Source organism: Periplaneta americana, chromosome 12 (genome assembly GCF_040183065.1).
Source record: "Periplaneta americana isolate PAMFEO1 chromosome 12, P.americana_PAMFEO1_priV1, whole genome shotgun sequence".
Lineage (NCBI taxonomy): Eukaryota > Metazoa > Arthropoda > Insecta > Blattodea > Blattidae > Periplaneta > Periplaneta americana.
This window is the reverse complement of record NC_091128.1, coordinates 170,530,988-170,553,880: the sequence shown is the minus strand read 5'-3', so window position 1 is coordinate 170,553,880 and position 22,893 is coordinate 170,530,988. Positions and strand designations below refer to the sequence as shown.

The window sequence follows — 22,893 nt, the reverse complement described above, 5'->3', positions numbered from 1 at the left end:
GGAATGTATTGTTCATAAACAACTAATGAGCTATCTAACCGAGCACAACTTACTTGGTGATCATTAATGAGGATTTAGAACTGGACACAGTACAACTACAGAATTGTTAACGGTCAATGAAGATATTCGCGAGGCCTCTGATGCAAAGAAACTGACTTTATTGACTCTAATTGACGTTAGTAAGGCTTTTGACACATTTGATACAGACCTACTAATACACAAATTAAGATTCCTTAACCTATCTGAAATTGCGAATCTAGAAATGCATATAGAGTGCTAGTTGGGAGGCCAGAGGGAAAAAGACCTTTGGGGAGGCCGAGATGTAGATTGGAGGATAATATTAAAATGGATTTTAGGGAGGTGGGATATGGTGATAGAGACTGGATCTTGCACAGGATAGGGACCAATGGCGGGCTTATGTGAGGGCGGCAATGAATTCCCAGGTTTCTTAAAAGCCATAAATAAGTAAGTTACTGTAATAATTGTAAACGTTCTTGTTTTCTTTGAATGAACATTATTAATTGTTTTTTTTCACTGTGTATGTATATATATGTATGTATTTCTGGTGGCGTGTAAGAGAAGGCCTTATGACCTTAACACCACCAGAATAAATAAAATAATAATAATAATACAGACTTGGGCAAATTATTAGCAAAATTGACGATTTTTGGTATAATTTTACAAAATTTGACTTTTCAAGTTAGACTACAGTTGACATTTTTAAATATTTCCGAGTACTATAGTCATTAAAATGTCAACAGTAGTCTAAATTGAAAGGTCAAATTTTGTATAAATATGTCACTAAAATCGTAAATTTTGCTAATAATTTTATTATTATTATTATTATTATTATTATTATTGTTGTTGTTGTTGATGTTAATTTAGGAATGTTGTTCCAATAGTTTTATCTACTATAGAAAGTTCTCCTTTGTAGGTTTACGACTTCTCGGTATTGGTCGTAATGAATATATAGAGTTGATGAACCAGTGCCGCTCAGGACGCAAATTATTTCGCCGGAAAAATATAAAAGATCTCTTACCGCCAAAGCCAGCTGGTGTTAATGTTGAACCATGGTGGAATGTTGAAGTGGGTTGCGTTATTGAGGAAGACATCAAGGTTTGTATATTCTCTTAGAGTATAAGACCAATTTGCTTGCTATATCTAAAGAAAGGTTTATAATATTGTAATAAAATGTCATGTGATTTGCGGTTACTATGTTTACTATTTGATCCGAGGTTTTTGCTGCAATTCTATGACATGGGACTCCCAAATTTGCTTCTGAAGGAAGCCATACTAATAATGTCATTACCTTCATACAGGGATTAGGGACTTCCACTTGTTCTGATTTCAAAGGATTGTTGCTACCATCTTTATTTTGGGCGTCCCAGGCTTCTTCATCCCTTCGCTACATATAATAATGTTTACCTTAATAATCCATTGCTGTCAGCCATGTTTGAACCCAAGGATTTCAGATTTTTTTCGAAAATGATAACCTATCAGGAATGGCTGCTACTCAAGCTGAGAAAAATATTTACTGCTTTTATTATGAGATAGTAGGGAATTTTTTTACATCTAATAATTAATTTCTCAGAGGTGACATTTCTGAGTTGGATGTAACGAAAATATGTAATACATAAACATTGTTGTCACCAGTAGCGGCCAGTGATCGAAATCCTCGGTGAGGCCAGATGCAACTAGTTTAATGCCTCTGATAGGAAATGTTTATTTACGATATTAATTATTATTATTATTGTATTATTAATATCATTATTACTGTATTATTATCATTATTATTATTATTATTATTATTATTATTATTATTATTATTATTATAAAATAATAATTTCACTCACCAAATAAGCTGTTATGCTGTGAGTTTCAGTGATTGTTTCAGTGTGATGAAGCAACCCATATTGTGTATCGAAAATACCCTTTCTTTCTTTTCTTTTAATTTTTGCTCTTGACAGCAAGGCCAACAGAGAAGTTTATTTTGCACTACATTACCACTTAACCATTTATGTTGCCCATACCAGGATGCAATAGAAACTCGCGTTTTAAGATTATGTGTCAGAAAAATTGTCAGCGATGTCGTAGGTATCTCGATAGACACTCTCTTTATTTAAAATTTCCATTCTTTCAATATTATTTCTTCTCGAAAAAGGACACTCTAACAATGAATTAACTACACCAGCATTATTTCTCGCATTTGTTTCTGTTTATATTTTCCCGAAATATATAACAACATTGGCCCAGATTCACTACTGTACTACGAAGTACAATGGTACAACACCCTCGCTTAAGTCATAAACTAAGACATAAGGGGAGAGAATAGTGTGGGTCTCTGCCTGCCAAAGAGCTGGAATTTGTGTTATTTATGGCCTATTTAGGAAGACAAGTCACCATTGCTATTCCCACCCCACTCTACCCTTGAGGCCAGCCCATGGTTGGGAGGTGTGCAACCTGACCAGGCCACGAGGCCAGACGAATTGTGCCTCCGCTACAACGTTTTAAGCACAAGCTCAAAGCCCGCGAAAATAGAGGAAATTCAGAAACCAGACCCGGCACGAGTGATCCTGGCCTCAGGAACAAATTTTATTGCAAAACAGATCTATATACTTTACAAGCCAGACCCGGCACGAGCGATCCTGGCCTCAGGAACAAATTTTATTGCGAAACAGATCTATATACTTTACAAGCCAGACCTGGTACGAGCGATCCTGGCCTCAGGAACAAATTTTATTGCAAAACAGATCTATATACTTTACAAGCCAGACCCGGCACGAGCGATCCTGGCCTCAGGAACAAATTTTATTGCAAAACAGATCTATATACTTTACAAGCCAGACCCGGCACGAGCGATCCTGGCTTCAGGAACAAATTTTATTGCAAAACAGATCTATATACTTTACAAGCCAGACCCGGCACGAGCAATCCTGGCCTCAGGAACAAATTTTATTGCAAAACAGATTATATACTTTACAAGCCAGACCCGGCACGAGCGATCCTGGCCTCAGGAACAAATTTTATTGCAAAACAGATCTATATACTTTACAAGCCAGACCCTTCACGTGCGTTCCGGGCCTCAGGAACAAATTTTATTGCAAAACATATCTATATACTTTACAAGCCAGACCCGGCACGAGCGATCCTGGCCTCAGGAACAAATTTTATTGCAAAACAGATCTATATACTTTACAAGCCAGACCCGACACGAGCGATCCTGGCCTCAGGAACAAATTTTATTGCAAAACAGATCTATATACTTTACAAGCCAGACCTGGTACGAGCGATCCTGGCGTCAGGAACAAATTTTATTGCAAAACAGGTCTATATACTTTACAAGCCAGACCCGGCACGAGCGATCCTGGCCTCAGGAACAAATTTTATTGCAAAACAGGTCTATATACTTTACAAGCCAGACCCGGCACGAGCGATCCTGGCCTCAGGAACAAATTTTATTGCAAAACAGATCTGTATAATTTACAAGCCAGATCCGGCACGAGCGATCCTGGCCTCAGGAACAAATTTTACTGCAAAACAGATCTATATACTTTACAAGCCAGACCCGGCACGAGCGATCCTGGCCTCAGGAACAAATTTTATTGCAAAATAATTCTATATATTTTACAAGCCAGACCCGGCACGAGCGATCCTGGCCTCAGGAACAAATTTTATTGCAAAACAGGTCTATATACTTTACAAGCCAGATGCGGCACGAGCGATCCTGGCCTCAGGAGCAAATTTTATTGCAAAACAGGTCTATATACTTTACAAGCCAGACCCGGCACGAGCGATCCTGGCCTCAGGAACAAATTTTATTGCAAAACAGATCTATATACATCACAAGCCAGACCCGGCACGAGCGATCCTGGCCTCAGGAGCAAATTTTACTGCAAAACAGGTCTATATACATCATAAAGTTTTCAAATGCTTCATTCAAATAACTAATACATTATATAAAAACACAAAATTTGGTTTCAGTTAAGCCAAGTGACTGAGGCCCGGCCTCACTTGCCTCAATCAGCCGCCACTGGTTGTCACCGAGTAGAAACTGCGAATGCTATACACTGAAAGAGGAAGTATGTGTATACATGACTGTGAAAATTCCGTTTGCACACTGCACTCCTAGTGCACATTGGGGTACCAAAACCATGCTTGTGTGGCTCCACAGCCACAACGAGTGGACAATAAGTATGCAATATTGCTAATAACTTCTTCAATTTTATTTTTACAAAAAAATATTTTATACAAAAGCTGTTGGAGTTAAACCATACAATATGATACCGGTACCAATGTTCGAAAAAATTTGGTTATTCAGGCATACATGATGTGACAGTAAATTTTATTTTTTTAAGTGGTACCCTATATTAAAATTTACATATTCTGAACTTTCATTACATTTTACGTATGAATGTGTAGAAATTTTACCCATTCACCCGGTTCATGTGTTTTAACTATTTATTAAACTTGTTTCGTTGGCTTGAAACTTGAAACTTCACCACACATACTCAAAATGAGAACCATTCACAGCCAAACAATGTCCCAGTCTATCAAGTAAACAGCCCATTGTAGATATGAGATGGAACAGATCAGTCATGTAACCGTGGGAAAGACATTTGACTCAAATTTAAAGTCCACGAAACAAGTTTAATAAATAGTTGAAAAACATTAAATGGTGAACGGGTAAAAAAATAGTGCTTCTAAGTATTCATAAGCCTGTAGGACAGTGAAATAAATACCTAACACAACTGTAAAGAATAAGCCTTGTAGTGTTTGATTATAATTATTTTCTAGGAGACCATGTTCTACACATTCATACGTAAAATTGTAATATATTATATTGACTACACCCCAACTCTGGCTACTAGCAACAGGCATCTATAATGAACATCGATCAAAATACCCCTCATTTCTCGTGAAAAACAACAACTGAATAGACTACAGTGGACTTTATGTTGTCGGCAAACAGCTGGATACATTAAGATTGATTGATTGATTGATTGATTGATTGATTGATTGATTGATTGATTGATTGATTGATACGTAAAATTTAATAGAAATTCGGAATATGTAAATTTTAATACAGGGTGCTGTTTAAAAACTAAAGTTTACTGTGACACTCTGTATACCTGCATAACTTTTTTCGAACACTGGTATCATATTGTATGGTTTATCTCCTGTTGCTTTTGTATAACACTTTTTTTTTTGTAAAATTAAAATTTATGATGTTATTAACAATATTCCATTCTTATTGTTTACTCTGTACATCTGTCAACTCTTATATACCACGTATGAATTCTGTAAAATCTGAATGGGGGGAGGGGGAGAGTGAACTCGTTCAAAATCTTTATTTCTTTCAAATTTTCTTCTCCAAAAATTACACTGTTCTTGCCACATGAACTCTGTTGCCGTAATTTTATGCCAGAAATCTCGCAGACATCTCCATAGGAAGGTACCTCACTTATGTTTTAATTGTGTTATGTAACCATGCTGTATGAACTACTACGATATTTTTAGTGGTTTATTTTATTGGTTCTCGTATTTTCGCGTGTCTTACACTAGTAGTGTCTTATGTTATTATTTCAGTATTACTGTTATTACATTATTTATATTACGAACATATTTTATATATGGTCAGAAGAAAGCAGCGAATGAAGAAATCATTTGGCGGAACTGTAATTTTTACTGCATATGATTTTATTTTTAGTGTTACTGTATTTCATTAATTTTAAATGCATGTTTTCTGATTTTAAATGCATAAACTTCTGCAGTGTAATAATCGCAAATAATCTAGCCGTCCAAGGCAGATAAATAGAAACAGGCATACATGTAAATTGTACAGATTAACTGTTCGCAGCAGGTGTAGATATGTCTTCTATAAATCTGGTACTGCAATCGCCAGTGTTAAAGTTAAAGCGAGTAGTTTCATTTTGGAGATGCCGATAAGCTTAATGTTTTACAATGCCAATTTTTTATTTTCCACCTTTGCTTATCTTAATGTATTTGGATTTATATTAACGTTTTCGATACTCAGTGTGTATCATCTTCAGATATGTATGTCAATATGTGTTGTGAAGACCTAGCCTCTTATTGTGTAGTGGGTTATTCACGTGCGTGTGACCTATCATGATTTCTTAATTTAGCTAAAATTACTATAAATGTACTTGATGCAGTGTGTGGTTGCTTGTTATGATTCTGTTAAAATTCTTTCTTTTGAAAGCACACATAAGTAAATGGGAAATTTATGTTAAAACCAATATTATGACACATAAATATAAACAGGTAAAATATACACTATAAAACACTGTAAACACTATAGCACTTTTATCATATTTATGATTGGCTGTGTTAGCCTGTTATATCGTAAAATTGGGTTGTTATTATTGTTCTTGGTTAAAAACACTGTCTTTCTGACGCACTTTCACTGATTATCTGTAGTATGGTATTGTATGTTGTTGGAGTTTTTTGTAGGCTTATTGTTTTTTAAATTTTGTTGTTCATGTTGACTACTGTGAAAATCATTGATGCTGTAACTGTATGTAAGTACTTAGGCGTATATGATACAAGATATTTTTGTTGAGTCCGTATATCTAGCTCAGCCGTGCGTGTCTGTGACAATTTACATTGTATTAATAGATTGAATTAAGACGATTTTGTTTTATTGTTAAGTTGAAATTTATCTCGCGTAAAACTGATGCATGGAAAATACTTACAATTATAGCTGAAAATAAAAAATTGACATTGTAAAGCGAGTAGGCTCTGATGATGGTGTGAAGGAGCACCGAAATGGCTGTAAGCCACACGTGGTTATATAATTTAACACTAGTAAGTTTGCCATTTAATCAATCATTTAAATTATTTTGTTCTGTTGTTCTTTACAGTTGATATCTCAGTCAGAGAAGGAGTTAATAGACAGAATTATTGATCATGGATGTCAGAAAGCTGGCGACCTCGACTACAACTTGGTTCATAGTTTATACAAGTAAGTATATTTACCATTAGACCAGCCTCATGGTCTAGTGGTCAACGCTTCTGGCTATAGTTCATGAGGTCCCGGGTTCGATTCCCAGTTAGAGCACAGGAATTTTTCCTTAAAGGGGATTATTCCTGTGTTCGTCCATGGTCTGGAATTTAGGTTAAGTTTAGATTTAAGACCTCTCCTGGCACCACATCATCATAATCATCCTATCACATCATCGGGGTAATATAACTCCGCCTTCCAGGTGCCCCAACCTCAGAAGTGGGTTACAACTAAGCCATGGCCAGGAGAGAAGCTCAGAAATGTCGAAAGACAACCTGGTGGCATTGGATTAAAAAAATATATATATATTTACCATTAGTGATAATTTCAGGTCGTTTTTCTTAGTGGAAAAAAATTATATCAGTACAGAGAAGCGACTGGATATAGAGTTGATGAACTAAACGATATTCCTTTTTGTTTTTCATTCGATGATAATAATAATAATAATAATCATCATCATCATCATCATTATTATCATCAGTGCATTTCTTCTGGGGAAAAAGGTGGTGGAACTCTATGTAGACTTTTTATGAAAAATAATTTTTTTAGATACAAGACCAGTTGATATGGAATGATCCATTTGTGAACTTTAGTTACAAATTCCTTTATGAATCATTGCGTGAAAATTTCGGATTTAAATTAAACGATTGCAGAAAGGTGACGGATAGAAATAAACAGTGTTTTGTAAGAAATGTGGAAAACTGTCCAGTTATAGAAGAAGCATAATTGGAATAGTCTCCATTATCATCTTAATGTTCTTGTTTTCCAAGATGTTGCTACTTTTAGTTATTCTCAATCAACATTGCAGAACCTAATATTGAGACCTATATCCTGTGGTAAAGAAACTGAAATAACTAATAAACTTGTGAAATACCAAAGAAGAAAGATTGGATCCGATGCTGTGGATTGAGTCTTGCAGCATAGCTCATTGGTTAGAGCACCCAGTGTATTGAACTGGGTGGACCCTGGTTCGATCCTCGGTGCCAGAGCGAATTTTTTTTCCATTAATAAAAAATGGTAATCATAACAGATAATTCTGTAGCACCAAAAATTACTTAATCTTTTCATTGTGAAGTATTGGCGTGTTTTGCTGGGACGAAGTTTCTTTTTATTTTTTCAAAATTTTGTATAGCTACATCATCAGTGCCAGTTGCTTCTTAATAATTATTTGCGATACACATCAATAAGATTAAAGGTATTTGTGAAGACATACTCTTTCCTTCTTTATAACATATGGAATTATTGTAAAATATTCGGTTTTATTTTTTGTTCAAAGTTACAAATGCTGTTTAAATTGAATTACGAGTAAAATTTGATTAACCAATCGATTAATCAATTAAAGGTTAACCAATCAAAATGTTGTTGTTGTTTTCTAATGCCAGACGTTTGACAATAAAGTCATTTGACCTCTTGCACTCCAATATTTTTCAAAGATATTGTCATGGCCAGCCACCGAATCACAGATTTTGAGGTGTTCCGAATCCATTTCTTGGTTTGAGTTGCACAATGGGCAGTTAGGGGACTGATAATTCCAATTCTATGCAGGTGTTTGGCCAAACAACCATGGCCTGTAGCCAATATAAATGCAGCTACAGACGATTTTCGTGGTAAATCGGGAATTAACTGTGGATTATGATGCAGAGAGTTCCATTTTTTCCCTTGGGATTGTGTTATCAAATTTTGTTTGTTGAAGTCAAAGTATGTAGATTTAATAAACCTTTTCACAGAGTAATACATAGATTTAGTAACAGGTCTGTAAGTAGCAGTGCTGCCCTTCTTTGCTAAAGCATCCGCATTCTCATTTCCCAGGATTCCACAATGGGATGGTATCCATTGGAATACAATTCTTTTTTTGAGTGATATTAATTGAAAGAGCATTTTAGTTATTTCTGCTGTTTGAGATGAAGGTGTGTGTTTAGAGACTATTGATAGAATAGCTGCTTTGGAGTCTGACAATATAACTGCATTCTTAATTTTATTGATGTGGCATAATGTTTAATCTAATTTCTATATATTATGTGACTTAGGTTTTTCTCTGGTGTTCATTATAATTCGGCACTTAATTTATTCTTCTGTTGAAACTTTAATAGAGTAAGATAGTCCCTGTTTAATATTTTAAATTCCAGACAATTAATTGTAATGCTACAATGTACTGCACCTTATTGTCTAATAGTTAATATTTGTACACGAACAGAAAAGGCCTGATCTACCTGGATGTACCCATTGAGGATGATGACTACATTGTGCTTCCCCCATTAGAAGGGTTTGTTATGAACCGTGTGCTGGGCGACTACTTCGAGACACTACTCTACAAGATTTTTGTGTCTATTGATGAGCACACTTCTGTAGGAGAGGTGAGCTTTTCAAGTTTTGCTATTCTGTTCTCTTACCTCCTGTTCCATTCTTGTACTTTCTGGTTCTGTTGTGATTTTTAACCTTTTACCCAATTATTGGTGCAGTACATGGGCAAGATATTCTTACCTATATTTACAATTTCCACACTGAACTGTTTAGTGCATGCCTTCAGTTAATCTGCTTCCATGGGAAAATGCGTTCCTCGAACACCATTAACCTTTGTTCCTCTCTCAAAGTGAGAATCCAAGTTTCACAACCATTCAGAACTGGTAATTTAACTGTTTTATAAATTCTAACTTCCAGCTTTCTTTGAGAGCAGACTGGATGATAAAAGCTTTTCAACCAAATAATAACAGGCATTTCCCATATTTATTCTGCATTTAATTTTCTCTCGAGTGTCATTTATATTTGTTACTGTTGTTCCAAAATACTTGAATTTTTTCATTTTTTCGAATGCTAATTTCCAATTTTTATATTTCCATTTTGTACTGTGTTCTGGTCACGAGTGTACCAGAACAATGGAAGGAGTCCATAATCGTACCTATTTTTAAGAAGGGGGACAAGACTAACTGTAGTAACTTTCGAGGAATATCACTTTTTGTTGACGTCGTACAAAATTTTGTCGAATATCCTTTTGAGAAGATTAACTCCATATGTAGATGAAATTATTGGGGACCATCAGTGTGGTTTTAGGCGTAATAAATCGACTATTGATCAGATTTTTTGTATTCGATAGATATTGGAGAAAAAATGGGAGTATAAGGGTACAGTACATCAGTTATTCATAGATTTAAAAAAAGCGTATGACTCAGTTAAGAGAGAAGTTTTATACAATATTCTTATTGAATTTGGTATTCCCGAGAAACTAGTTCGATTAATTAAAATGTGTCTCAGTGAAACTTACAGCAGAGTCCATATAGGCCAGTTTCTATCTGATGCTTTTCCAATTCACTGCGGGCTAAAGCAGGGAGATGCACTATCACCTTTACTTTTTAACTTCGCTCTAGAATATGCCATTAGGAAAGTTCAGGATAACACAGAGGGTTTGGAATTGAACAGGTTACATCAGCTTCTTGTCTATGCAGATGACGTGAATATGTTAGGAGAAAATCCACAAACAATTAGGGAAAACGCGGAAATTCTTGTTGAAGCAAGTAGAGCGATAGGGTTGGAAGTAAATCCCGAAAAGACAAAGTATATGATTATGTCTCGTGACCAGAATATTGTACGAAATGGAACTATAAAAATTGGAGATTTATCCTTCGAAGAGGTGGAAAAATTCAAATATCTTGGAGCAACAGTAACAAATCTAAATGACACTCGGGAGGAAATTAAACACAGAATAAATATGGGAAATGCCTGTTATTATTCGGTTGAGAAGCTTTTGTCATCTAGTCTTCTGTCAAAACGTCTGAAAGTTAGAATTTATAAAACAGTTATATTACCGGTTGTTCTGTATGGTTGTGAAACTTGGACTGTCACTTTGAGAGAGGAACAGAGATTAAGAGTGTTTGAGAATAAGGTTCTTAGAAAAATATTTGGGGCTAAGAGGGATGAAGTTACAGGAGAATGGAGAAAGTTACACAACACAGAACTGCACGCATTGTATACTTCACCTGACATAATTAGGAACATAAAATCCAGACGTTTGAGATGGGCAGGACATGTAGCACGTATGGGCGAATCCAGAAATGCATATAGAGTGTTAGTTGGGAGACCGGAGGGAAAAAGACCTTTAGGGAGGCCGAGACGTAGATGGGAGGATAATATTAAAATGGATTTGAGGGAGGTGGAGTATGATGATAGAGACTGGATTAATCTTGCACAGGATAGGGACCGCTGGCGGGCTTATGTGAGGGCGGCAATGAACCTACGGGTTCCTTAAAAGCCATTAAGTAAGTTCTGGTCACGAGACATAATCATATACTTCGTCTTTTGAGGATTTACTTCCAAACCTGTCTCATTATTCGCTTCAAGTAATTCACGTGTTTTCCTTAATAGTCCTAACATATTCACGTCATCCACATAAACAATCTGCTGATGTAACCTGTCAAATTGCATGACATGGAAAATAAATTCATTTCAACATGAAATTCGTCGGTAGTTATCTGATGGGAGCCATTTAGTATACATAAGTTATTTTTAAAAAGTAAGCAAGATAACAAAATTTGCTTGTAATGAAGTTTCTTTTATTCATATAGTTGACTTGTGTGCTGAATTGGTACTTACAGAAGAAATACTTTAAAAACCACCTGTTTCACTCAGTGGCCAACCAAGTGCAATTAATCATGTGACAAAGTAAAACGAGCTTTCATATTCCAGAATATCTTCACCTTAATTCAGCTCTAACTGTGACTTTCTCTATAAATGTAATCTGTAAATACATATTTGTGAATGTTGGGATGAACAGGATGCGAAATCTTAGTTAACTGCTGTACTGTGGCTTCATATATGAATGATGGAACTGTAAGCTTTTGAGCATTATAAGAAGTCATCCATTCTGTGTCACTTAGATTTGTGATATTTTAATGTATGACATTTGAGATTTATCAGTACTATCACAGTATACAGTAAGGAAACTTCGCTACTTTTTCTACCAGACAGACATGCGTGTGATACAGTTAGCGATTCAAGCTGCAAATAACTAACACTACTGGGAAACTCAGCTGTTTATATGTTATAGTGATGATACAGAAGCGAAAGGTTTATTAGAAGAACGAAGGTTTTGAAGGAACCGTGTTGTTTAGGTTTTAAATTGCAGTAATAACATAGGACGAAACCTAGAATTACATTTTTTTTTTTTTTTGCTTTCGCCGAAGATTAAAAAACAAATGCATACATATTTTACTGTAGACCTACTGGCTTACGCTTGATATGTGTTCTTAACATGGCTGTTAAGTTAAATTGTACTGTATGATTTCAGATGTAAAAAAAATGGGTTATAAATATTAAGCAAAAGAACTTGCTAAAATAAGATACAAAATATTTGAGTACTAATTGCCATCCATGCTCGGAACAGTTCGAGAACAGCAGTTTATGAATTTCAATAAGAAATTGTTAATTAAAACTGCTATAGGTCAGCAAGATGGCTCAGTCGGTAATGTTTGGGACTCGCATTCGAGAGGTTCCGGGTTCGAACTCCATAGCTAACCAATCTAGGTTCTTTTTTATTCTTTTCCCCAGTTACTAAGCCAAATATCGGATTGGAAATTTACATACCATTATTTATCACTGTCTTGATCACCAATATCGTACATATTAAAACAAAATCCAAATGAGTTAGATACAGTCTTAGAAAAAAGTTTTGTCGCACAGATACTTTATAAGTCCCAGAAAGGAGGCAGTGCGCATGATCAGACATACAACGAAACAGAACTAATTTTATTACCTCAACTAGTCCTCTTGTGAACCAGGTTGCTCGTCCTGTGATCAGGCACACTGCCGCATTTAAAGTATCTGCGCGACAAAACTTTTTTTAAGACTGTACATGAACACAAGCAATCTATAGCACACGACAATAGAAGCAGAATCTCGGCAATACTTAATGGGCTACTGATATACCCAAAGATTCTACACACGTGATATGACATTGATGTTAAGCTTGTATAAATCAGTGCTTATAAAAAGAACTAAACTGCTGCTTCTTGGGCGTCTGTATATTCTAATTTTTTTTCTGCTTAACTTCAGAAACGAGGTTTTTCGTATCACTGCACTCTGTACTATATTTACATTTCCCAATTGGAGTGTTGAATATGAGGCTTTTATGAGTTCTTAGTTTTGCATGTCCAAAGTTCCAAAACTCTCAAGTGTTGTTAAAAAAGAATGAATTACAGTTTTTGTCAATTACCAATATCATGATATGGATATTTACCTATTTTTGTTGATGATTATTGAATTTAATTTATTGTATAATAACGATATTTCTATTCTAATGATATATCATTTTTTATTTTTAATAAAATCAGTGATAAATAATTAAAAATAAATAAATAAATATGGGAAATGCCTGTTATTATTCGGTTGAGAAGCTTTTGTCATCTAGTCTTCTGTCAAAAAATTTGAAAGTTACAATTTATAAAACAGTTATATTACCGGTTGTTCTGTATGGTTGTGAAACTTGGACTCTCACTTCGAGAGAGGAACAGAGATTAAGGTGTTTGAGAATAAGGTTCTTAGAAAAATATTTGGGGCTAAGAGGGATGAAGTTACAGGAGAATGGAGAAAGTTACACAACACAGAACTGCACGTATTGTATACTTCACCTGACATAATTAGGAACATAAAATCCAGACGTTTGAGATGGGCAGGACATGTAGCACGTATGGGCGAATCCAGAAATGCATATAGAGTGTTAGTTGGGAGGCCGGAGGGAAAAAGACCTTTGGGGAGGCCGAGACGTAGATGGGAAGATAATATTAAAATGGATTTGAGGGAGGTGGGATATGATGGTAGAAACTGGATTAATCTTGCTCAGGATAGGGACCAGTGGTGGGCTTATGTGAGGGCAGCAATGAACCTCCGGGTTCCTTAAAAGCCAGTAAGTAAGTAAGTAAGTGTAAAATCAATGATATTAATCTTGCAATGAATCATTTGTAATAATAGGGCCTGCAGTACATTTCATTGCAGGTTAAGTAGCATTTGAAATTAGTGCCAGTTCTCGAGTAAATTCTGTGCTTTTTATATTGTTTCTTTGTTTCAATTTATATAAATTAAGATGTCAGACATGCAATAATGTGCATATTTTTATTTAATGTTACATATTTTGTGATGTGTTTATTCATTTTTCCAAGTTAATAGATATGGTGAGCGTGTAGTTATAGTTATTCACCACCAGTCGCGCTAGTGATGCTCAGCTACATGTTGCCATAGCTCTATTAACACACAGTTTGCTTACTGTATGAATACCATATTGAGTCTTGCCAGTGAATGGTCACTGCAAGTGCATAAATTTTCAGTGGTAAGTTCGGACAGTTTTAATCACAGGAATGGTTTTTAATAAAATCTCTAACTTAAAACTTTTTACATTATATAGACTTTTTCATCATATTACATTTAGTTTAATTAATTTTATGATGAAGAATTGTTAAAGAACTATCAATCTATGTCGTACTTTCACTCTCCATCAGAATTGTATTATTTATGTTCAACTGACAGAGAGGAAGATGTTTCAGCAGGGTTTTAGAGCTTGTTTTTTCGGTATCTAATGAAATAGCCATGATCTTTCAGCCTGCATAGTGGAAGATGCTTTTAATTGCTTGTTCAGAGCTCAATGTCGATAGTCTCATCAGACATTGACCCGTCAAGTGCAGTGCTTTTGCCACAGGGTAAAGAAGGCTTTTTACTGGTAATATGTTACTAGATTTCCTTTCCAAAGAAATTCTTTGTATACTATATTGAGAGGTGAAATATGTGCAGGTCTCAGAGATCATCATCTGTCTCACAACTCTTTGTGTGTGTTCAGTTGGCAAGTGTTCTTCAAATTGATGCCCAGGCTGTAAAGAATGCCGTGTCTTTGTACTGTCGACTGGGCTTCGCACGAAAGAAGAACCATGATGCAGAGTATGCAGATCTGAATCCTACTTGGAGAGCTGTTCTCACCCCTGCAAGAAAGTAAGAGCATCTAATACAGGAAATGCTGTTTCAATGAATGAAAAGTGGTCGAATTATTTAGTTGCGTAATTCTAATTCTAGGGTATACTTACACTGGTGGCCATAATTCTGGAAACTTTTTGTTTCTGTACTGAATTATTATAACATTTGTATTAATTCACAGATTTATACAATAGAAAATGTTATTCGTGACTGACCCGTTACCGATGGGGTTATAATAAAGGTATTATATTAAATCCTGACTATTTTAACAATAAATTATCATTACTAAGTGGGAAATTATGTTCTTGTCGTTTAAGATCTAAATATTAATTTCAGATTTCATTATAATTTCCCATTATTTACCGTTATAAAAACTAGTCCATTGTTGAGTTTATGATTATTGTTGATCAGTAGAAGTATTGTTGAGCACTGGTAGCATAAAATATGGACATTATTAATTTGTTTCTATCATTAGTCTGACTTAAGATTTCGTTAGGTGAACACCTGATTGCTTTACAACAAACTTTATTGATCATTTTATCACAATGGCTCCACGAAAGGACTGAACACCTTCTAGGGCAGCCATACTTCGAGAAGAAGGCTACACAATCAAGGAAATTGCAAGAAAACTTGGTAATGGTGCTACATTGCCTGGCGTCCAGAAGATATGTGAGAGGTACAAATCCATAGAATCTTGTAAAACAACACTTAGGACTGGTAGAAAACCTAAAGTAAGTCCAAGAGAAGTGAAGCAGATTTGTCGATTAGCATTGAAAGATCGAAGGGAAACTTATAATGAAAATCTGAAATTAATATTTAGATCTTAAACGACAAGAACATAATTTCCTACATAGTAATGATTATTTATTGTTAAAATATTCAGGATTTAATATAATACCTTTGTTATAACCCCACAATTAACGAATCAGTCAAGAGAAACATTTTCAATTGTATAAATCTGTGAATCAATGCAGATGTTATAATAATTCAGTACAAAAACAAAAAGTTTCCAGAATTATGGCCACCAGTGTACTTTGAAGGATTTCATTTTCAACTGGACATTCCTGTTTCACATAAACTTATTTTTTTTTTTTTGTACATTAGCTCAACAAATTTTTGAGTAAAATTAAAATACAGCTTATAACATATTATGTGGAGAAAGTTTATGAAGTAGTTAACATATTAGTGGCTGTGGGAGCAGACATGAAGGAAGTGGCAGTGTCGATGGTGATACGATTCATCATTACTGTGTCTGCTACTAGCACTTAGTACTGCAACTAGTACCACCACCAGTGCTATTGCTGTGATACCGGTATTGTATTGTACAGGGACATCATTTTATTTTTACTTCAATTTTTATTGTACCTGAGTTTTTTAATGTACTTCACTCCCACCCCTTCTACTAATGAAGTTCCAACTGTCCTGCACACAAAACCAAGATCGCAGTGAGTTAGTGAGTATACTATGTTCCAGAAATATGTTCGCGTTTTCCAGTGACGAAAGAGTTTCCAATATTGAATCATATTTTCGCACAGGTACTGTCGTCCGTTTGCCTACGTCGCATCCCGATATCCCCCACTTGCTTCTGCTCGCCCCTCTGTAAGGACTAGTGGCTGGGCTGTCTTAGATCTTTTCTGAAAACATTAATTTCTGTTACGAATTGGACGTGTACTTAATATTATACAACTGTTTAAAATAACTTAAATAAAAGGGCCTTGTTGAGTAATTAACTGTCATGTGATTTCCCCCCTTTCTATGATCCTGCGACATAACCACTTGGAGGACAGTAGATAGCATGTCTAAATAATTTTATCTGTGCGGGTTGGGCAGAAGTGAAGATTGAATTTACAGTACGTAAGGTACTCTTTTATAGAGTAGGTACAGAATTATTTCAACATGAGTTACTAGTACGGAGAATGAAACAGGTAATAATTGGAATTAGATACAATAGTCTATCATGCGATAATATGCACAAAAGAACTGAAGCCTGTATCGAAATGAACGGCCACCAGTTTAAAAAAATGTGCTTAAATATCCATAATTTGATTATTTTTCAATTTAACTTCATTCTCTATATTGTAGCTAATGTGCTGTAGACAGTATAATATACACTGCATAATGAATACATTCACATGAATAGCTCAGTTCGTGAGTAAAAACACTTATTGTTAATACAGTACTGTATTTTGATTAAACAAAAACCTAATCAAAATTATCAAACTCAAAATTGTGATATTTCCTAGTTTATGTAAATGGATGAACTACTTTTCTTCCCTCCTGTACCTAGTAAAGTGATTTGTTTGTATTTTACGCCAGTATCATCGAACTCCAGTCGTGGAAGGGGGTAGCAAAAGGTGTTTCCGGTTCTCGATCCGTTAATTCAAAGGTATAGCCAGGTTAATATTAAAAATGTTAGTAAAAATAAAATGATGTCCCTGTATTTATTTATATTCCATGATATTTATACATTGCTTCACAGCTAGAATATGGAACATATAAAAAAAAATGTTATAGTACTACAAAGTCTTAATTATAGTCACAGTTTTGTTGAAATATATAGAGAAGAGTTTTACAGTATACTAGTACAACACAAGGAGTTAGTGTTGATACTTAATACAAGACAGGTTGTTGTTTATATGTTTAAATTTAGTTAAATTAAGATGTCAGACATGCAATAATGTGCATATTTTTATGTAATGTTACCAGTACATATTTGGTGGCCGGGTAGCTCAGTTGATAGAGCAGCTGGCTACGGACTGGAAGGTTCGGGGTTCGATCCCGAGTGGTGACGGGATTTTTCTCATTGCCAAACTTTCAGAACGGCCCCGAGGTTCACTCAGCCTCCTATAAAATTGAGTACCGGGTCTTTCCCGGGGGTAAAAGGTGGTCAGAGCGTGGTGCCGACCACACCACCTCATTCTAGTGCCGAGGTCATGGAAAGCATGGGGCTCTACCTCCATGCCCCCCAAGTGCCTTCATGGCATGTGACGGGGATACCTTTTACTGATACATATTTTGCGATGTGTTTATTTATTTTTCCAAGTTAGTGGATAAGGTGAGTATGTAGTTACAGTTATTCGCCACCAGTCAGCTAGTAATGCTCAGCTAACATGTTGTCATAGCCCTGTTAACACACAGTTTCCTTACTGTATCAATACCTATACTGTTATATAAATACTTATATAGAAGTTGAAATTACAGGTAGTATTCTAGAGGGATATTTTGTGTGCATAACAGACCAGTTGCTACTACAGAAGAGCCCTTGTTGCTGGAACTGAACACAGCACTGGTTGATGCTGGACTCACACCTCCAGAGGAAACATCCAGTGGTACAGAAGAAGTGGAGCCTGCATTTCTATCCAGTCAACCACGCAGCAGACGGATAGCCTTCCTGTTTGATTCCACTCTTACTGCTTTTCTTATGATGGGCAACTTGTCTCCAGTAAGGGAATATCATATTATAATCATAGCAAAACATTAGATAGTATTCTGCAAGTACCATTCTTACTGTAGAAAATTTGTATTTCCAATTTTATATTTACAGCTAGTTTCATGATTAGGAAAAATTTACAAATGTAGAATATTTGATGGTTGTCAAAGAGCAACATTCATTAAATTAATAGTAAAATTTGAAGATGAGATTTCGATCCATGAACAAAATTGATTGAAGTATTAGAGTTGTCCAAGTTAAAAAAAAAATTATGTTCTATTTAATGACGCTCACAACTGTCGAGATTATATCAGCGTCGCTGGTGTGACTGAATTTTGTCCCACAGGAGTTCTTTTACATGTCACTAAATCTAGTGACATGAGCCTGTCGCATTTAAGCACACTTAAATGCCATCGACCTGGGCCAAGATCGAACCTGTAACCTTGGGCACAGAAGGCCAGCACTGTACTGCCTGCGCCACCCAGGCCGACTACATATTAAATATACTGGATAACCTACTGTACAAGTTTCCTAAATCTCTTTAGTAAGACAACAGATAATTATTGAGTCATCTGTTCCAAGTCTGTGCTCAGGTGTGGGTTCGAATCCTAGTGGGCTATTAGGTTTTTCGCATAGAACTGTGTCTTTGTATTTGGCACAGTAGAACAATGCAGATAGCTATAGTTTATCTTCTTAATTGGATGAAAATAAGTGATTTTGGACATCCTGCAAAAAAAAAAAAAAGAACAACAATTATAAATCTTGACCTTACCTTGTGAGAACATTCTTTCTCTGATTATGTTTCATGTTGAAAATCAAGATATGTTAAGTACTAATCAGAACATCCATAATTTTAATACAAAAGACAAATCAGATCTCCATCTATGTTAGTCTAAGCTCTTATATATAAAAAAGATTTTACTATTCATGTATTACAATCTTCATTACACTACATAATTATCTTAAAGCTTTGAAGAACCAAGAGCAAAAGTTTAAAATAGAATTAAACTTTAAATTATAAATCTTGACTTTACCTTGTGAGAACATTCTTTCTCTGATTATGTTTCATGTTGAAAATCAAGATATGTTAAGTACTAATCAGAACATCCATAATTTTAATACAAAAGACAAATCAGATCTCCATCTATGTTAGTCTAAGCTCTTATATATAAAAAATATTTTATTACTCATGTATTACAATCTTCATTACACTACATAATTATCATAAAGCTTTGAAGAATCAAGAGCAAAAGTTTAAAATAGAATTAAACTTTCTCCATTGTTATATCTTCTACACAACTAATAAGCTATTTATACTTGTAAGTTAAATTAATCTACTTACTATATATTTATAATTATGACGCTGTAAATAAAAAAGTAGTGGCAGCACTGCCGGGAATGGGTCATGTGCAGTCGCATGCGATACGAGATAACTGGTGATCATAGTTGGAGATATTGTCGATATATTGAATTATAAAACCGGTTGCTATGACAACAGATGTTGTTATTGTGCATGGTTAAGTGTAGAGCACTATTTTTAACTGCTTTAAAGCATGTTTACTAAACTTGAGCAGCGATCGTGAATACAAATCGAGGTAGCCCGTGGTAGAAATGCACGTCAGTGTCATCAAGAATTACTTGAAGCTTGTGGCAACGATGCACTACTGTATCAGATGGTTGCAAGATGGGTCTTTGCTGGACTACTTTATTTTACAACCCATGTATGTAGTCTAATTTTTAAATTTATTTTACTTTCCTCATTAAGGAGCTGTCATGATGACGAAGTAACAGAGTTCACAACAAAAAAGCTTTACAGAAAAGAATTCAGAATCAGGTGTATTAAAATGTCATAAGTGTTCAGAATTGGCCAAATAAAAAGCCACAGAACTTACGAGCAATAAATGTGATTTAGGTATAATATTCTAGGACAGTAACAGGCATTGTCTTTAACGAAGATTGGTCGAGGTTGAACTCTTTCGAAAAGTTTACAAAGTTTCTTGTAATTGTTCCTCATGCGAATATTAGTAATCAGGAATATTAATTTTTTTTAAATTATACTTTGTCAAGCAGTAGGGTATAATCGGTCTGTGTAATTTTTTACTTGTTCCAGATCTCATTCACAATGCTGATGTAAGATCCATGGATTACAATAAACGTAATGTAATGCTAATTTAAAAAAATAAACTATGAATAATATCATGACATAGGGTAGTATATGATAAAGAACTAGTGTTGCAAAATGAGTGAAACGTGTATTGAGAAATGTTGTCATATGCAGGACACTGATTTTTTACTTGCTGTGGAACATTCTCTTGTGCCTGCAGGGGCTGAAGAACCATGCTGTTACCATGTTTGAAGTGGGGAAGCTGTCAGACGAGTCTCTGGACAGCTTCCTGGCAGAGCTGGAGAAGATCTCAACTGCGGACAGTGAAGGCGAGGCTCAGCGCTACTTTGACCACGCTCTCATTCTGCGCTCCACCATCTTGTTCCTGCGTCACAACCGTGCCATGGGGGAGGAACTCAACCTGGCACTTGATTTGATTCGCTGCGAGAGTCTTCAGTCGCTGGACCCAGCAACCTGCACGCGACTGCTGAACAAGAATTACACGTGAGTAGCATTCTGTGAGCTAAACTGTCACGTCAGTCTTGAAAAGAAAACAGGCGAATCAGTAAGTTACAAATTGAAGTAGCAATTTACATTTTTGATTGGGGTGTCTGAAACTATCAGCACTAGATAGCAATACTATCCAGGTGTCAAGGTGATCGATGTGTGCATAAGTGAGACAAAGAAGCAGCAGTTGTACTGCCTGTGTCTCGCATCCTGAACTGTGTCTTTAGTTTCGCATCTTATGTAAGACATCGTCTTTTACAAATACTATGATACAAAGGTGAAATATTCGCAACTGTTGCATTGTCCACATGATAGACGTACCCTCTTGAAATGGCCTTCATATCTCAGTTTTTAATAACTTTAAATAGAGTAATAAGAGTATTATAATGTAAGATGTCTACATTGCTTATTATTGCTGCTGTGTGTTATCTGTTACCATTGTATTGTATTGTATTTATTAACATTCCATGGTATTCATACATGCTTACAGCTAGAATATGGAACAAGTCAAAAAACTTTATACTATTATAAAGTCTTAATTTATAGTCACAGTCTAGATGAAATATATACAGACGAGATTTACAATATAGTCTACTAGTACAACACAAAGTTTTAGTATCAATTTCATGAAGTGTTATTGAATGTCATGAATTCACCTACAGAATAGAAGGCGTGAGAAATTAGGTACTTCTTTAATTTGGCCCTAAATAATTTTATGTTTTGAGTTTCATTTTTTATATCGATAGGGAGGCTATTAAAAATTTTTACTGCCATATAACGCACTCCTTTTTGATAGCACGATAGACTTGACGATGGAGTATGAAAGTCATTTTTTTGACGAATATTTATGCTATGAACTGTTGAATTAGTTACAAAGTTTTCACGATTACATACGAGGAAGATTATAAATGAAAAGATATACTGACAAGCCATGGGCATTATGTGTAGTTTTTTGAAAATAGCCCTACACAATTCCCTAGATTTGGCACCTACTATTATTCTAATTACTCTTTTTTGTAATAGAAATATATTGTTACTATCTGTGGAATTTCCCCAGAATATTATTCCAAAACTCATTACTGAGTGGAAGTATGCAAAGTATATTGTTTTTAAGGTATTGATATTTACTATCTTTTGCATAGATCTAATATCAAAACAAGCTGAATTTAGTTTGGGGGTAATTTCTTTAATATGATTTTTCCAATTTAACACATTATCGATTTTTAAGCCAAGAAATTTGGTTGTTGTTGTTTCTAATAGGGATCTATTATTAATTATTGCACTAGAAATTTGCGACGTTGAATTTGGACAGGATTTAAATTGAATTATGTTAGTTTTGTTACAATTTAATACTAATTTATTGACTGAGAATCAGTCACATATTTTGAAGAGAATTTCCTCCATTGAAGATTGGAATGTGTTGGAGTTATTGGCTGTAATTACTATACTTGTGTCATCTGCAAATAGTATGGGATGACCTACATCTTTTATTAGGGGGGCAAGATCATTTATAAACACTAGAAAAAGTAGGGGACCTAATATTGATCCTTGAGGAATTCCATTATTAATAGTTCCCCATGTCGATGCAGATTTCAGATACATGTTTATGGCTATGCAAGGCTTAAGACGTAAGGCAAAAGTTGTAACATGTATGCAGGTAAAATGCATCCTAACAAAGACCTCATGTGAGTGATAATTCTGCTGTTCTGTCCACAGATTGCTGGTGTCAATGGCGCCCCTTAGCAAGGAGATCCGACCAATCAGCAGTTGCGTGCCTCCACACTTGGGGCCAGCAGTGCCTGAAGTGAACACAGTTTGGTTCAAACTCTTCATCTACCATTTAACGGGTTATGGTCCACCCTCATTACTGCTGTCTAAAGGTGA

The 22,893-nt window shown here is 35.2% G+C and overlaps 1 protein-coding gene across 3 annotated transcripts in view; it reads left to right on the top strand.

Annotated features, from left to right (window-relative positions):
* LOC138711169 (protein FAM91A1) overlaps positions 1 to 22,893 on the top strand; it is a 75,368-nt gene that overhangs the window by 11,833 nt on the left and 40,642 nt on the right. For all 3 annotated transcript variants that reach the window (XR_011335353.1, XM_069842523.1, XM_069842522.1), the window contains exons 3-9: positions 935 to 1,116; positions 6,882 to 6,982; positions 9,216 to 9,375; positions 14,838 to 14,986; positions 18,206 to 18,410; positions 20,723 to 21,006; positions 22,726 to 22,889. Coding sequence is in view for 2 of the 3 variants with exons in the window: in XM_069842523.1 (XP_069698624.1) it covers positions 935 to 1,116; positions 6,882 to 6,982; positions 9,216 to 9,375; positions 14,838 to 14,986; positions 18,206 to 18,410; positions 20,723 to 21,006; positions 22,726 to 22,889 (1,245 nt within the window). In the remaining variant the exon portion in view is untranslated. The remainder of the gene's footprint in view (positions 1 to 934; positions 1,117 to 6,881; positions 6,983 to 9,215; positions 9,376 to 14,837; positions 14,987 to 18,205; positions 18,411 to 20,722; positions 21,007 to 22,725; positions 22,890 to 22,893) is intronic.